Source organism: Bos indicus, chromosome 1 (genome assembly GCF_029378745.1).
Source record: "Bos indicus isolate NIAB-ARS_2022 breed Sahiwal x Tharparkar chromosome 1, NIAB-ARS_B.indTharparkar_mat_pri_1.0, whole genome shotgun sequence".
Classification (NCBI taxonomy): domain Eukaryota; kingdom Metazoa; phylum Chordata; class Mammalia; order Artiodactyla; family Bovidae; genus Bos; species Bos indicus.
In genome coordinates, this window is record NC_091760.1 from 54,220,077 (window position 1) to 54,236,579 (window position 16,503).

The 16,503-nt window shown below is 36.7% G+C and overlaps 1 protein-coding gene across 16 annotated transcripts in view; it reads left to right on the forward strand.

Annotated features, from left to right (window-relative positions):
• Positions 1–13,420, forward strand: part of DZIP3 (DAZ interacting zinc finger protein 3) — a 129,878-nt gene extending 116,458 nt beyond the window's left edge. For all 16 annotated transcript variants that reach the window (XM_070787405.1, XM_070787416.1, XM_070787403.1 and 13 more), the window contains 6 exons: positions 610–735; positions 2,728–2,867; positions 6,871–6,991; positions 7,760–7,903; positions 7,989–8,084; positions 11,683–13,420. In XM_070787405.1, coding sequence (XP_070643506.1) covers positions 610–735; positions 2,728–2,867; positions 6,871–6,991; positions 7,760–7,903; positions 7,989–8,084; positions 11,683–11,793 — 738 coding nt within the window. In that variant the 3' untranslated portion in view covers positions 11,794–13,420. The remainder of the gene's footprint in view (positions 1–609; positions 736–2,727; positions 2,868–6,870; positions 6,992–7,759; positions 7,904–7,988; positions 8,085–11,682) is intronic.
• Positions 13,421–16,503: the final 3,083 nt, after the last annotated feature.

The window sequence follows — 16,503 nt, forward strand, 5'->3', positions numbered from 1 at the left end:
AGTTCAGTAATATCCACAGGCATGTCTAAAAGTCACTGTAGGAGGGTTTATCCCCCTGGCCCACCCCATTTTAGCTTTCTACTATCCTTGAAACTAAACATAAGTTCAGAACTCCACCAGGTGGTAAAAGGTCCTTTCAATACATAATAGCAAAAGTAGTATTTTCTATAGACAACTTTGATTCTTTAGTGAATTTCTGAGTGTCAATATTGTTTATCAGTATGGCGAGTACTCACTGAGGAACTCCTTTGTACAGTCCTTTGCATTATTCCATTTGGCAGAGAACTTTACAGATCATCTAATCTCAATTCTTAATTTATAGATTAATAACTTGGTATCAAGGCTTCCCAGCAAGATGGAAAGAAAGCAGGACTAGAATCAAGTTCTTTTCTCTCTCTGTGCTCTTTAGTGTATTTTACTGCTCCCTGCCTTTTTCAAATATTCATATATTTAACTAGTGTTATAACAGCACTGTTTCTAATATGCTTTGTATCTAGATTTCAAATCAATTCCCCCCCCCCAAAAAAATTCATTGCTCTATGAGTTTATATTATTGACTACATAATCATGTGGGGGGGTTGTTTTTATTTTCTATCTTTTCCATTTTAGATGCAGCAATTCTTGGGAAGACCCATTGTGAAAGAATCTTTCTTTAGACCCATACTCACTGTTCCTCAAATGCCTGCCGTTTGTTCTGGAATCGTCTCTACAACTGGTCAATCTAGATCTCCCTTGGTAAAAAAACCCTCTTGGTAGAATAGACATTAACTAGTCCATTGTCACAGTAGACTCTCAGAATGAATGTGTTCTCTTTGTTCATTTATTTAATAAAGTAAATAATGATGATAATTGAATGACTATGTCCATGAGGTACTGTGTTAAGTGCATTACATATATTAACTATTTCATTAAGTGATGATAGTTTAGTTTTTAGATACAAAGATAAATCTGATGTTATAGTAGAGAATTCTTAGTTTTGCTTCTGAAACAGAGTGAGATTGATATTTTTAAGAGATAGTTTATATTTAGCATGGTGGTTGGGTAGGTTGAAAAGCAAAGAAGCCAAGTCACATTATGCCACAAAGCAAAAGAAAAAATTTTTATACATAGATACATATGTGTATATTGTAGGACATTGTTTATCTATAAACAGGTAATATAAATAGTATCACCCTGAAACATGTTATACTGCAAAGTTACAAATTTTCTTAGTTACAAAGAGCCAGATAAGCTTTATCAGAACCTAGAGAAGAAGTAGAGAAGTTTAAAATGATTAGGATTATTAGTTGTAATCTTGGTCAAGGTATACTTTTTATTAAAAAACCTCACAGAAGATTGATGTTTAATATAATTAATGAAAAAGTCTCTAATCTTGAGTTTGTCATAACTGCATTCTAATGAATTGAGGTTTATTCTATACCTGTATATTGCTGACAGACTCCCTTTGAAATGTATAGTCAAATAGATTTACTTACTTGTATAGAGGCCTCTCTACAAGCAAATATGTATCTAAGCTTTAACATGTTTATTAAGCACCACATTTTTTTATCACCTTGATATTGCAGTGTTGCTGATGTGTTTTGCTCCTGCAACATTCTATGAGGATCCGTAAAATTTTAAAGTACCTCGGCCTTCTAATAGGATTACTTTCTGATTCCTCTGAAAGAGCTTGGACACTGAGGCAAACCCAGATTTCTGGGGATATTCTGCTCTTTCTCTGACTTACCAGGCTTTGTATGAGTAATTTCAGTGGCTGTTAGTAGTTGCTAGTTTTTCATAAGTAGTAACCTTCTATTTTAAAATAATCTGTAATCTTAGATAGAAGATACTTTGTTTATAATTATCCTAATAATCAGATAAGGCAATAAAAATATTCACATATTGATATTAATTAATTAGAAACTTAATGGTTCTAAGAAAGAACTATCATAAAATATGGGGCAATTTTTGTTTGGTGGTTTCATGGCTCTTGAGTTGTCACTACAACTTCCATATACCACCTATGTGACGTTTTGAGACATTGGGCAGATATTTTAATAGTATTCTCATCCTTATTCAGTTGTTTGAAAATTAAACTTTATTATTTGCTTTTTATGATTAATAATTTTATATTTATTATTAGTAATTAGTAATTTTATTAATTACTTTTATAATTAGAAAAACACAATACACATAGTATATACAAAATATATACTATATACAGTAGAAAGCAAAACTACCTTGCTGTTGAATCCTAGAAAATAATCACAGTTTATGGGTTATTTTATATCTTACAGTCCTTTTTCTATGCATACACATTTGAAAAATATTTTAATATAACATGAGTTCTACCATAAATGCTGTGCCATAGACTTTTTTTATATTATGGATATCTCTTATGCTCAGACATATAGATCTATTTTTAAGGACTTGATTAGATATGCTACAGTTTATTTACTTATTCCCCTATTAACAAACTAGGTTGCTGTCAGAAATGCACACTCTGTATTTCTGTTTATGTTTGCAATTACTGAGACTAGTATGTGCCATTTTAAAAATAAAGGTAAACATATATAAATAATTAGAAATATTGTGCTGGTTAAGGAAAAAAAAAACTTCTAAAAAGGGAACATGCATGTCAATATTCCTCTTTATTGTACCCATTTTCTGAGGTATGGAGATGTCATGTTGACATGGAACTTTGCTTCCCCATAATTGAAGCTGATGACATAACTGTGTTTCTTACAGATGACTAGCATAGCCTGGACACTGCCAGCTCCTGTGGGAGAAGCTGTGCCTCCCAGTGCAAGTCTAGGAAGTGATCCCCTTATGATGAATTGGGAGAAGATTACAGAGAGGCTGAAAACTGCCTTTCCACAGCAGACCAGGTAGCTTAGTCTCTTTTAGTGTTGTGAACAGATCATACTACAGTTTCCATAGCCATAATTATGCCAATGAAACATTTCAGAGAAACAACACTCACCCTCCCTCCTCCCAACACACAGAGGTACAGGTATTTCCTAACCATCACCTTGGTAAGGAAAATGAAATTCATTAAGAAGGGATAGTTTTCAGTATAAATGCTAAACCTCTCCACGAAAATTATTAGTTTTAAGTCACGAGGGAATGAACTTTTGAATTTAGGTTTGCTTGTTTAATGAAAGTATGGCTAGTTATAAACCTATCCAGTTTTAATGCCACTAGCTACAATAATTATCTTAATAACCTATTTCCAAAGTGAATTTTAAGTGAATTGTATGCTATATAAGTGCAAACATAATCAGATTTCCTTAATTTATTGAGGGTTTTTATGATTTCTTTGTTAAGGAACACAGTTAAATGCAAGAAATCATTATTTTACTGTGCTTTTCACAGTTCTGACTTTCGCAGAAAGCTACTTAATTCTCCTCCTCCAGAAATGAAGTGTCTTTTTATCATTTCCAAGAAAAACCATTCAGTATCACAGTAATCCAAGTCTATGCCCCAACCAGTAACGCTGAAGAAGCTGAAGTTGAACGGTTCTATGAAGACCTACAAGACCTTTTAGAACTAACACCCCAAAAAGATGTCCTTTTCATTATAGGGGACTGGAATGCAAAAGTAGGAAGTCAAGAAACACCTGGAGTACCAGGCAAATTTGGCCTTGGAATACGGAATGAAGCAGGGCAAAGACTAATAGAGTTTTGCCAAGAAAATGCACTGGTCATAACAAACACCCTCTTCCAACAACACAAGAGAAGACTCTATATATGGACATCACCAGATGGTCAACACCGAAATCAGATTGATTATATTCTTTGCAGCCAAAGATGGAGAAGCTCTATACAGTCAGCAAAAACAAGACCAGGAGCTGACTGTGGCTCAAACCGTGAACTCCTTATTGCCAAATTCAGACTTAAATTGAAGAAAGTAGGGAAAACCACTAGACCATTCAGGTATGACCTAAATCAAATCCCTTATGATTATACAGTGGAAGTGAGAAATAGATTTAAGGGCCTAGATCTGATAGATAGACTGCCTGATGAACTATGGAATGAGGTTCGTGACATTGTACAGGAGAGAGGGATCAAGACCATCCCCATGGAAAAGAAATGCAAAAAAGCAAAATGGCTGTCTGGGGAGGCCTTACAAATAGCTGTGAAAAGAAGAGAAGTGAAAAAGCAAAGGAGAAAAGGAAAGATACAAGCATCTGAATGCAGAGTTCCAAAGAATAGCAAGAAGAGATAAGAAAGCCTTCTTCAGCGATCAATGCAAAGAAATAGAGGAAAACAACAGAGTGGGAAAGACTAGGGATCTCTTCAAGAAAATCAGAGATACCAAAGGAACATTGCAGGCAAAGATGGGCTCGATAAAGGACAGAAATGGTATGGACCAAACAGAAGCAGAAGGTATTAAGAAGAGATGGCAAGAATACACAGAAGAACTGTACAAAAAAGATCTTCATGACCCATATAATCACGATGGTGTGATCACTGACCTAGAGCCAGACATCCTGGAATGTGAAGTCAAGTGGGCCTTAGAAAGCATCACTACGAACAAAGCTAGTGGAGGTGATGGAATTCCAGTTGAGCTATTCCAAATCCTGAAAGATGATGCTGTGAAAGTGCAGCACTCAATATGCCAGCAAATTTGGAAAACTCAGCAGTGGCCACAGGACTGGAAAAGGTCAGTTTTCATTCCAATCCCAAAGAAAGGCAATGCCAAAGAATGCTCAAACTACCGCACAATTGCACTCATCTCAAGCGCTAGTAAAGTAATGCTCAAAATTCTCCAAGCCAGGCTTCAGCAATATGTGAACCATGAACTTCCTGATGTTCAAGCTGGTTTTAGAAAAGGCAGAGGAACCAGAGATCAAATTGCCAACATCCGCTGGATCATAGAAAAAGCAAGAGAGTTCCAGAAAAACATCTCTTTCTGCTTTATTGACTATGCCAAAGCCTTTGACTATGTGGATCACAATAAACTGTGGAAAATTCTGAAAGAGATGGGAATACAAGACCACCTGATCTGCCTCTTGAGAAATTTGTATGCAGGTCAGGAAGCAACAGTTAGAACTGGACATGGAACAACAAACTGGTTCCAAATAGGAAAAGTAGTACGTCAAGGCTGTATATTGTCACCCTGTTTATTTAACTTATATGCAGTGTACATTATGAGAAACGCTGGACTGGAAGAAATACAAGCTGGAATCAAGATTGCCGGGAGAAATATCAATAACCTCAGATACGCAGATGACACCACCCTTATGGCAGAAAGTGAAGAGGAACTCAAAAGCCTCTTGATGAAAGTGAAAGAGGAGAGTGAAAAAGTTGGCTTAAAGCTCAACATTCAGAAAACAAAGATCATGGCATCCGGCCCCATCACTTCATGGGAAATAGATGGGGAAACAGTGGAAACAAGTGTCAGACTTTATTTTTCTGGGCTCCAAAATCACTGCAGATGGTGACTGTGGCCATGAAATTAAAAGACACTTACTCCTTGGAAGGAAAGTTATGACCAACCTAGATAGCATGTTCAAAAGCAGAGACATTACTTTGCCAACAAAGGTCCGTCTAGTCAAGGCTATGGTTTTTCCTGTGGTCATGTATGGATGTGAGAGTTGGACTGTGAAGAAGGCTGAGCGCCAAAAAATTGATGCTTTTGAAGTGTGGTGTTGGAGAAGACTCTTGAGAGTCCCTTGGACTGCAAGGAGATGCAACCAGTCCATTCTGAAGGAGGTTAGCCCTGGGATTTCTTTGGAAGGAATTATGCTAAAGCTGAAACTCCAGTACTTTGGCCACCTCATGCGAAGAGTTGACTCATTGGAAAAGACTCTGATGCTGGGAGGGATTGGGGGCAGGAGGAGAAGGGGACGACAGAGGATGAGATGACTGGATGGCATCACTGACTTGATGGACATGAGTCTGAGTGAATTCCGGGAGTTGGTGATGGACAGGGAGGCCTGGCGTGCTGTGATTCATGGGGTCGCAAAGAGTGGGACACGACTGAGTGACTGATCTGATCTGATTGTATCAAATAATTCTAGTTTTCACCAGCATTTTCATTTGAAGGCCAATGCTTTTATTTAACACTATATACTATTATGTTTCGTGGTTATATTATGGTTTTGTAAACATAATGATGAATAGAAAATGAAAATAGAAATTTAATATAGTTGGTAAAACTATAGTTGGTAAATATAGTTGGTAAAAAATGCTTATGGAAAATAAATAGTAAATCAAAGATAGTTTTATAAGGCTGGTGACATGACATTTCATTTGAGAAAAAATATTTTATTATCCTACCCTGTCCTACCAAAATGTGTATGCAGACTTTGGGTCAGTGGGCCATGGGAACTGAAAAATAACATGTCGATTAAAATACTCCTAGGTTTCTTTATTACATAATGTGTCTTTTAGTCTTTGCTCTCCTTTTCTGTTAAATCTTTATTTTCTGTTTATAAATTTTATGAAAGTAGAATTCATAGCACAATGATAGAGAGTGATAGTAACATAATTGAAAAGAAATATTTTAGTCTCTCTCAAGTAAGAGAACATTGAGAAATACAATATAAAGAGGCTCAGTACATAAATAAGTATTTAGATAGCAAATTTCATTTTCACAAGTGAGCTTTTATAAACGGTTAAAATCTCATTAGGGGAAGAAAATAAATACTAAACTTTATCAATCAGGAACACATTAAGTATCCTTAATGAGCACATTAGCAGGAATTTTCATTCTGGTTTAAGATAAGTGCAGATGGACCCATGATCACGTTTTTAGATCAGAGATCCAAAGGGTCACGTCTGTATGGTGGATATTATCCTATGATAGGATTTTATATCTCCTTTGGAGGGCACATCTTCAGGGCAGTAGGAGAATGACCACTACTCTTTCCTTGATCTTTTCCAGAAAGGAGCTTACAGATTTCTTACGGAAATTGAAGGATACTCATGGGAAGTCCTTATCTGGACTGACATTTGATGAAATTGTTCTCAAGATTTCCCAATTTATTGACCCCAAGAGATCTCAGGTAAAAAAAAAAAAAAAGCAACTAAACAACAGAAAACTAAAACTATCTCCTGACCCTTATCTTTAGTTAGCTATACTAACTATTTCCATAACATGATCAGGAAATCAATTATAATCATATTAAATCATATATTAACATTAAACAATTAAACTTGACAATGGCGTTGGAAACACCACCTGATCATTCTAGAATAAAACTGAGGCTTTTGAAATTTAGGTTATTTTGGATATTTCATAAAGGAAACTTTTTTTTTTTCCTAATTTTCTGCAAAGACTTATTTTAATTACAAAAGCACCTAGAGTTACTTTTGTTTTTACCTGGTTCTTATATTGCCATAATTGCTTCAAGATTTCTCATGAACCTGATTATTAACCTTTCTGTTGTTGTTCAGTCGCTCAATTGTGTCCGACTCTTTGTGACCCCAAGGACTGCAGCACACCAGGCTTCCCTGTCTTTCACTATCTCCCAGAGTTTGCTCAAACTCTTGTCCATTGAGTCGGTGATGCCATCCAACCATCTCATCCTCTGTGTACCCCCTTCTCCTGCCCTCAGTCTTTCCCAGCATCAGGATTTTTTCTAGTGAGTCAGCTCTTTGCATCAGGCGGCCAAAGTATTAAATCCTCGGCTTCAGCATCAGTCTTTCCAATGAATATTCAGGGTTGATTTCCCCTTTTGCTAAATTCCACTGTAGCCTATTCTATGGTAGTCTGTCAGTTCTTCCTGTCTTATGCAATTCTAAAAAAATAAGTATGATATTCTTATTTTCAGAGTCAAGGAAAATCAGTGCCAAATGGTAATCGTGTTTCACCTAGCCATACTCCACCACAGGCTAATGCTGCCCAGCCCTCAAAACCAGCCCGGAGGCCCCTTGGTTCACAAGGCTCTGTCACACAGGAAGGAGCCAATCATTTGGTAAGACTGAGACTGTTGATTCTAAATACATTTAAATTTAGGAGGGAGAATGAGCTGAATTTAACCATATATATGTTTTCCCTAGGATAATGAGGAAGAAGAGCCTTGTGTGATCTGTCATGAGAATCTCTCTCCAGATAACCTCTCAGTTTTGCCTTGTGCGCATAAATTCCATTCTCAGGTAAACTTATCTGTTTAATATTTTACCATTAATCAATTAAGTGAAATTCATGCTACATTTCTTGAAATCATATACACGTATGATCATCCACTGTGTCATGAATTTCACTGGTTATTCACATAGTGGATAGCGTTTATGTGTTTGCCCATACCTAGCCATGGATTGCATTGTGTTTTCTCAGGTCTTGATATACCTAGCAGGAGAAGGGGACAGTGATGAAATTTAATGGGCAGAGTGGCATTTCCTTTGAACAGATGAACAGAACTCGAAGGAATGTTGATTGATATGACAGTTGACCGTTTAGCAAAGTGACACTTCACCTTGACTTGTTATGAATAGTGTTCTTTGTTCACACCTAATGATGGCCAACTGCTGTTACAACACAGAAGAATTACCTTAACAGTCTGTCCAGGTTTCTGTATTTGCTTTTGAAGATGCTAAGGCTTGAGTTTTTTGTTTTTAATTTATATTGAAGTATAGTTGCTTTACAATGTTGTGTTAATTTCTGTTGTACATCTTTGAATCAGCTATACATATATCCCCTCTTTTTTGGATTTCCTTCCCATTTAGGTCACCACAGAGCACTGAGTAGAGTTCCCTGTGCTATACAGTAGGTTCTCATTAGTTATCTATTTCATACATAGTAATGTATATATTTCAATCCCACTCTCCCAATTCAGCCCACCCTCCCTTCCCCCCTTGGTGTCCATACGTTTGTTCTCTACGTCTGTGTCTCTGTTTCTGCTTTGCAAATAGATTCATATGTACCATTTTTCTAGATTCCACATATATGCATTAATATATGATATTTGTTTTTCTCTTTCTGACTTACTTGACTTGAATGACAGTCTCTGGGTCCATCCATGTGTCTGCAAATAGCACAGTTTCATTCCTTTCTATGGCTGAGAAATATTCCATAGTATGTATGTAACACATCTTCTTTATCCATTCCTCTGTTGATGGACATCAAGGTTGCTTCCATGTCCTGGCTGTTGTAAATAGTGCTGCAATAAGCATTCGGATGCATGTATCTTTTGAAATTATGGTTTTCTCCAGGTATATGCCAGGAATGGAACTGCTGGGTTATATAGTAGTTTTTTTCCTAGTATTTTTAAGAAATCACCATACTATTCTCCATAGTGGCTGTATCAATTTTTATTCCCACCAATAGTGCAAGAGGGTTCCCTTTTCTCCACACCCTCTCCAGCATTTATTGTTTGTAGTTTTTTTGATGTTGACTATTCTGACGGGTGTGAGGTGATAGATACACCATTGTAGTTTTTTTTTTTTTTCACCATTGTAGTTTTGATTTGCATTTCTCTGATACTTAGTGATGTTGAGCATCTTTTCATGTGCCTCTTGGCCATCTGTATATCTTCTTTGGAGAAATGTCTATTTAAATCTTCCACCCATTTTTTGATTAGGCTGTTTTATTTTTATATTGAGCTACATGAGCTGTCTGTACATTGTGCAGATTAATCCCTTGTCAGTTGCTTCATTTGCAAATATTTTCTCCCATTCTGAGTGTTGTCTTTTCATCTTGTTTATAGTTTTCCTTTGATTTTAGAAAAATGTGAGGCTGGCATATCTTTTGTTAATTCTTGGCATTTATAGATTAGCAACATAAATTGACTTGTTGGCAACATAGATTAACTTCTGACATTGTTGCTGTGCAAGTGCTATTGATACACTATTTATGATCCAAGTCTTCTGTTGTGGAAGTGTAACATGACACAAGAAAAGATAATCTTATACAAGAAAGGCTTCTCAGGGAAATGAACAATAGCCACCTTATTCAAGCCATATCTGTAAAACATCATTTCAAAGATAATCTGATACCTGGTACAGAATTATATTTTTTCATCTGCCTTGTTAAGAGATATGCATAGAATGACTAATCCTAAATGATCTCCAGATAGATAGTTCAGTTCAGTAGCTCAGTCGTATCCAACTTTTGGTGACCCCATGGACTACAGCACACCAGGCCTCCCTGTCCATCACCAGTTCCCTGAGTTTACCCAAACTCATGTCCATTGAGTCGGTGATGCCATCCAGCCATCTCATCCTCTGTTGTCCCCTTCTCCTCCTGCCTTCAATCTTACCCAGCATCAGGGTCTTTTCCAGTGAGTCAGTTCTTCACATCAGGTGGCCAAAGTATTGGAGTTTCAGCTTCAACATCAATCCTTCCAATGAACACCCAGGACTGATCTCCTTTAGGATGGACTGGTTGGATCTCCTTGCAGTCCAAGGGACTCTCAAGAGTCTTCTCTAACACCACAGTTCAGAAGCATCAATTCTCTGGCACTCAGCTTTCTTTACACTCTAACTCTCACATCCGTATATGACTACTGGAAGAACCATAGCCTTGACTAGATGGACCTTTGTTGGTAAAGTAATGTCTCTGCTTCTTAATATGCTGTCTAGGTTGGTCATAACTTTCCTTCCAAGGAGTAAGCATCTTTTAATTTCATGGCCACAGTCACCATCTGCAGTGATTTTGGAGCCAAAAAAATAAAGTCTCTCACTCTTTCCACTGTTTCCCCATCTATTTCCCATGAAGTGATGGGGCCAGATGCCATGATCTTAGTTTTCTGAATGTTGAGCTTTAAGCCAACTTCCTCAATCTCTTCTTTCACTTTCATCAAGAGGCTCTTTAGTTATTCTTTGTTTTCTGCCAGAAGAGTGGTGTCATCTGCATATCTGAGGTTATTGATATTTCTCCCAGAAATCTTGATTCCAGCTTGTGCTTCATCCAGCTCAGCATTTCTCATGATGTACTCTGCATACAAGTTAAATAAGCAGGGTGACAATATACACCTTTGACGTACTCCTTTTCCTATTTGGAACCAGTCTGTTGTTCCATGTCCAGTCTGATTTTCCTAAAGATCTATTTAGAAAATAAATGTTTCATAAACTTATTTTATTCTTTGCCATCGCTCATTGAATAGAAAGCAAGTAATTCATTTGGGTTACTGTCTAGGGATAGAGGTAATGGGCCTCATGTCTACTGCCTATTCTTCATACTCTTAATACTCTCTCATCTGGCTAGGCTCTCCACTATTCATTCAGGTAAAATGATTTGTTTTTGGAGAGTCAGTATTCAAGCAAATAACTTAATAGATAGTTCATAGCCAAAGAGTACTACCATTATCACCAAAGAAAGGTGATCTTAAAAGTATACCCATTATCTAAAGATTTTAACTTCAAACACCATAAGTACTTGATACAACATATTTGTGACATTTGTATATTTAGATATGACTTTTTCTAGATTATCAATTAGAATAATAGATAATAAATAGAAAAAAAATATAGGTTTCCTAACGTCCTTGTTAGGAAGAAGTGCTAATCTACCTGAAGATTGGGGTTGGAGAAAGGAACTTATTAGAATAAACTGGCTGAAAAGTGTTGTCCTGTTACTAACTATATTGCTCAGCAAACCATGGACAAAGTGCCTTGATGGCAGCAGTTTTCATGGCAATCCACCAAATAAGGCTCTAAGATCCATCAGAAGGGTTAGCAGCCCTGATGTATAGAGTTACACCTGCCTCTGCTAGGCTAAATCTGAGCGACTGACATGAATCTTTTTGCTCCTTAGTGCATTAGACCTTGGCTGATACAACAGGGGACCTGCCCAACCTGCAGACTCCACGTTTTGCTACCAGAAGAATTTCCAGGTCACCCCAGCCGGCACTTGCCCAAGATCTGATTCAGCAGGGTGACTATGCAAAGGAAGTTCAATTTTCAGACTCCAGAATTTAGTTTTCCACTTATTTGAGCTGATAGTATGAGTGATGTGAAGTGGTATGTTCTTCAGTATTATTCAAAATAAGCTAGTTAATCTAATCAAAGCTGCAGCCAAAGAGGAGAGGACAAATCTTCAGGACTGTGAACTGAATTGAAAGGGTTTAAAGAAGAAAAAATTTTGAAAGTTACATTAGATTTGCCCTTATTTTAGTAGATATTTTCTTCCAACTTAAACGTGATTACTGTTACCATATATCTTAGGATGTCTTCTCTTTTCCTTATTCCACTCATCCTTTACTTTCTCTTGAATATGCTACACTTTAATTTCCTGAACTAAATGTAAACAAGAGTAAGAAAATTCCTCAGATTTTAGTGTTCCTTTTAACTTTTAAAATTACTTATAAAATATATGTTATTTATTTATATTTTATCTCTATCTTCCCCATTCTTTCCTATTCTCTAAAATATGTACCTGTGAATAGATTATAAGCTACATGAGGGTGAGGACCAACCACTGATGTCTTGGAGCTGGCTTATATACTGTACTGGTTTGTGAAAGATGATTCTTAGTTTTAGGAATTTTGTGAAACAGTTATTCAAACTATTGTTAGCATGAAATCTGGTATAGTGGGAGTATTTTATACCACAGAAATTGGTGAATGCTATAGATAAGGGCTTTTTTTCCCTTCCCCCCAAGAGCTTGTTATTAAAGATTTACCAGCATACCACTGGGACCGTGCCTGAAGATTCTTACTGTTCTCAATGTCTTGCACAGTAGATAACACCATAAATAGCCCTCCAAATCAGAAATCAGGAAGCAGTAAGAAAATTAGCATGCAAATTAAGTCACTTGCTCATTTGAATAACTTTATTTGTAAACATGCTCTTTGGACCGTAATCATTTATGCTTTGGAGGAATTTTTTTTTCAGCCTTGAAAGTTTCTAATTTCACTTTCTCACGCATGGGTGGTGCCCTGTTTGTGTGTAGTTGTCTCTTATGACAGAGTTGACACCCACTGAGCTAAGTGGCACATTTAAAGCTTGTCACTGAGAACTTTCATTCTTAGAGGTCAAAAATATTATTTTGAAATTAGTACTGTGTAAATGTTGTGTTATACATGTCTCTAGCTACAAAATTATTAATAAAAGAATTCAGTTACCTTGTAAGAGAAATGTTACTTGGTTCGTATTATTTTCCATAAATGAAATTCATTCTGTGAATAAGTGTTTCCTGACTCAGCAACTATTTTACCTTTATATTTCACTATAAATGTATCTTGAAGTTATTTTAAATCTCTACTTAAAATTACTATTTCTGAAATTATATGCTGTTTTCTTCTGTAATGAGAATAGACTGGACAATGTGAAAGAAAATACCCCAAAGTGAAGGCAGTCATCTAGATTTGTTAAGTGCCAAAAAAGTCTTAGAATTATACAGTTCAGAACTTACAGGGTCTTTAATAATTATCTCGTCTAACACCTCAAGATCATGGTCATATAGCAGATTACCTTGTAAAACATTTTTTAGTGTATGTTTACAATTGTATTTACATTTTCATGTGGGAAAGAATAAATGTTTCTTAATTGAATGCCTATTATTTTACTTGTGTTTATCGCTGTAACTGTATCCTAAAACTACTTGAAATCTCTTTCAAACATCTCTTTCTGTTTAGTTATGCTTAAACTTTATCTTCTCTTGTGAGAAAGGGGAGGAAAATATCCAAGAAGTCAGTCATTTATACTTGTAAAATACCAAGAATATCTTAGAATCATAAAATGTCAGAGTTTATAGGGTCTTTAATGATCCTCTGGTCTGTTGCCTCATTTTATAGGAACAGTTTGCCCTAGATCATGCAGTTAAATAGTGGCTAAGCCAGTCCTAATTCTTGAGAGAGTCCTGATACTCAGTAAGTCACATGTTTCCTCTATAAACTCAAGCTGCAAGGCTGTATTGGTGCTGACCTGTTGTTCTTAGCTCCAAAGATGGGACCAGAGAACTTAACAGGGTAGCTGATACATAGTGAGAATGTAGTGGGAACATGTTCTTGAATGTCATGTCCAACTCTGCAGATGCTAAAGGTAATGGGATTTTTTTTTCTTTTTGAGGTTTAACAATAAAGACAACTATAGCAGTCATTCAGAGAAGGCAATGGCACCCCATTCCAGTACTCTTGCCTGGAAACTCCCATGGATGGAGGAGCCTGGTAGGCTGCAGTCCATGGGGTCGCTAAGGGTAGGACACAACTAAGCGACTTCACTTTCACTTTACACTTTCATACTTTGGAGAAGGAAATGGAAACCCACTCCAGTGTTCTTGACTGGAGAATCCCAGGGATGGCAGAGCCTGGTGGGCTGCCGTCTATGGGGTCGCACAGAGTCGGACACGACTGAAGCGACTTAGCAGCAGCAGCAGCAGCAGCATAGTGCTCATTCTTTGATAAACAATGATTGCCGTCATGCCTGTGGCTGCTGAAAGACCCAGAACACCATACTGCACATAAATTCAGTGAGAGAAGTAGTAATATTTACTTTACAAACAATCTGTACACCTCCTGTAATGTAACATCACTGCAACTGCTGTCAGATATGTCTTGTAGTGTTTCCCTTTATATTCATTGTCCATGTGTATAATAACATTTTCCAGCTTTTATGGGATACCTTCCTTGATCAAATGTTACTTTGTTTGATCCACTAATAACTTTAAAGTGGATACTATCCTTTTTATTTTGCAGAGGATGAAACTGAGGCTCAACTAAGAGGGTATACTTTGAGGTCACAGCTGTGAAGTGGCATTCTGGGATTTGAATGCAAATCTCTGTGCCTTAGCTGGTGTTCTCTCTTTCAGTTCTTCATAGTGGTCTCCCCATTCTGGACTGACTAAATACACAAATTATTTTAAATAATATGCTTCAAAATAAAATGAAACAAATGGTAAATCTGATTATTTTGGGCTATGAACATGGTATTGAATACATAAAAATATATGTAATAGTGATACAATATGGTAAGAAAAGTTTGACTTTTCCCTCAGATGTCTTGGTTTGCTTGGGATGGTTCCAATTAATGCCTGTTGTCCTGACATATTAATAGTCCTCCCTTTTACTCTCAACAGTGTCCTAGTACAGATGATTAATTTTATTGTATAGTTAATTTTTTTTACTAGATTCAAAATTTAGCAAAACTACTCTACATTTATAAAATGCTCCTGGAATACCTTAATCCCTTATCACAGAGCCTCTCAGGTAGGAATCACCCACACACACAGCCTCTCAGGTAGGGAACCATCCACACGCAAATATGATATAAAAAGCAGCAATCATGAGAAGAGAGTGCAAGTGCAAGATATTGGAAATGCATTTAAAATGAAAAGATCATCAACTTAAAACAGTCTTGTGTGTGTGTGTGTGTTTTTATATATAGCCTGCTACATTAAAACCTTATGGTAACTGCAAACCAAAAATATACAATAGATGAAAAACAAAAAAGCAGTCCAAACACAACACTACAGATAATCCTCAAATCTCCAAAACAATTAATAAGATGGCAATAGGAACATATAATTGGTAATTACCTTAAACAAAAATGGATCAAATATTTCAACCAGAAGACACAGATTGGCTGAATGGATACAAAAACAAGACCTATATATATGCTGTCTATAAGAGACCCACTTCAGATCCAAGGACACATACAGACTGAAAGTGAGGGGAGAGTAAAAGATACTCCATGCAAATGGAAATCAGAAGAAAGCTGGAGTAGTAGTACTCACATCAGACAAAATAGACTTTAGAATAAAGACTAACGGAGGAAGAAGGACACTACATAATGATCATGGGATCAATAATCCAAGAAGAAGATATAACAACTATAAATATGTGTGTATCTACCATAGGAGCATGTCAATATAAAAGGCGAATGCTAAAAGCCATCAAGGAGAAATCAATACTAACACAATAATAGTGGGTGACTGTAACACCCCATTTTCATCAATGGACAGATCATCCAGACAGAAAATGAGTAAGGAAACAGACCTTAAAAGATGCATTAGACCAGATGGACTTAACTGATATTTATAGAGCATTCTATCCAAAAGCAGCAGAATATACATCATTCTCAAGTGCACATGGAACACTCTCCAGGAACTAATTGCATACTGGGCCACAACGTGAGCCTTGGTAAATTTAGGAAAATTGAAATTATATCAAGCATCTTTTCTGATCACAAGACTGTGAGATTAGAAGTCAACTACAAGAAAAAACTGTAAAAATCACAAACATATGTGGGCTGAACCATGTGTTGTTAAACCACCAGTGGGTTGCTGAAGAAATCAAAAAGGAAATAAAAAAATACCTAGAAACAAATGACAACAAAAAACCCAGTTATCTAAAACCTATGGGATGCAGCAAAAGCAGTTAGTTTTGAGTTTATATTAAATACAGCCTTACCTCAGGAAATAAGAATAATCTTAAAGAACCTAACCTTATTTAGGGCTTCCCTGGTGGCTCAGACAGTAAAGAATTTGCCTGCAATGTGGGAGACCTGGGTTCAATCCCTGGGTTGGGAAGATCCCCTGGAGGAGGGCATGGCAACCCACTGCAATATTCTTGCCTGGAGAATCCCCAGGACAGAGGAGCCTGGTGGGCTACAATCCATGGGGTCGCATAGAGTCAGA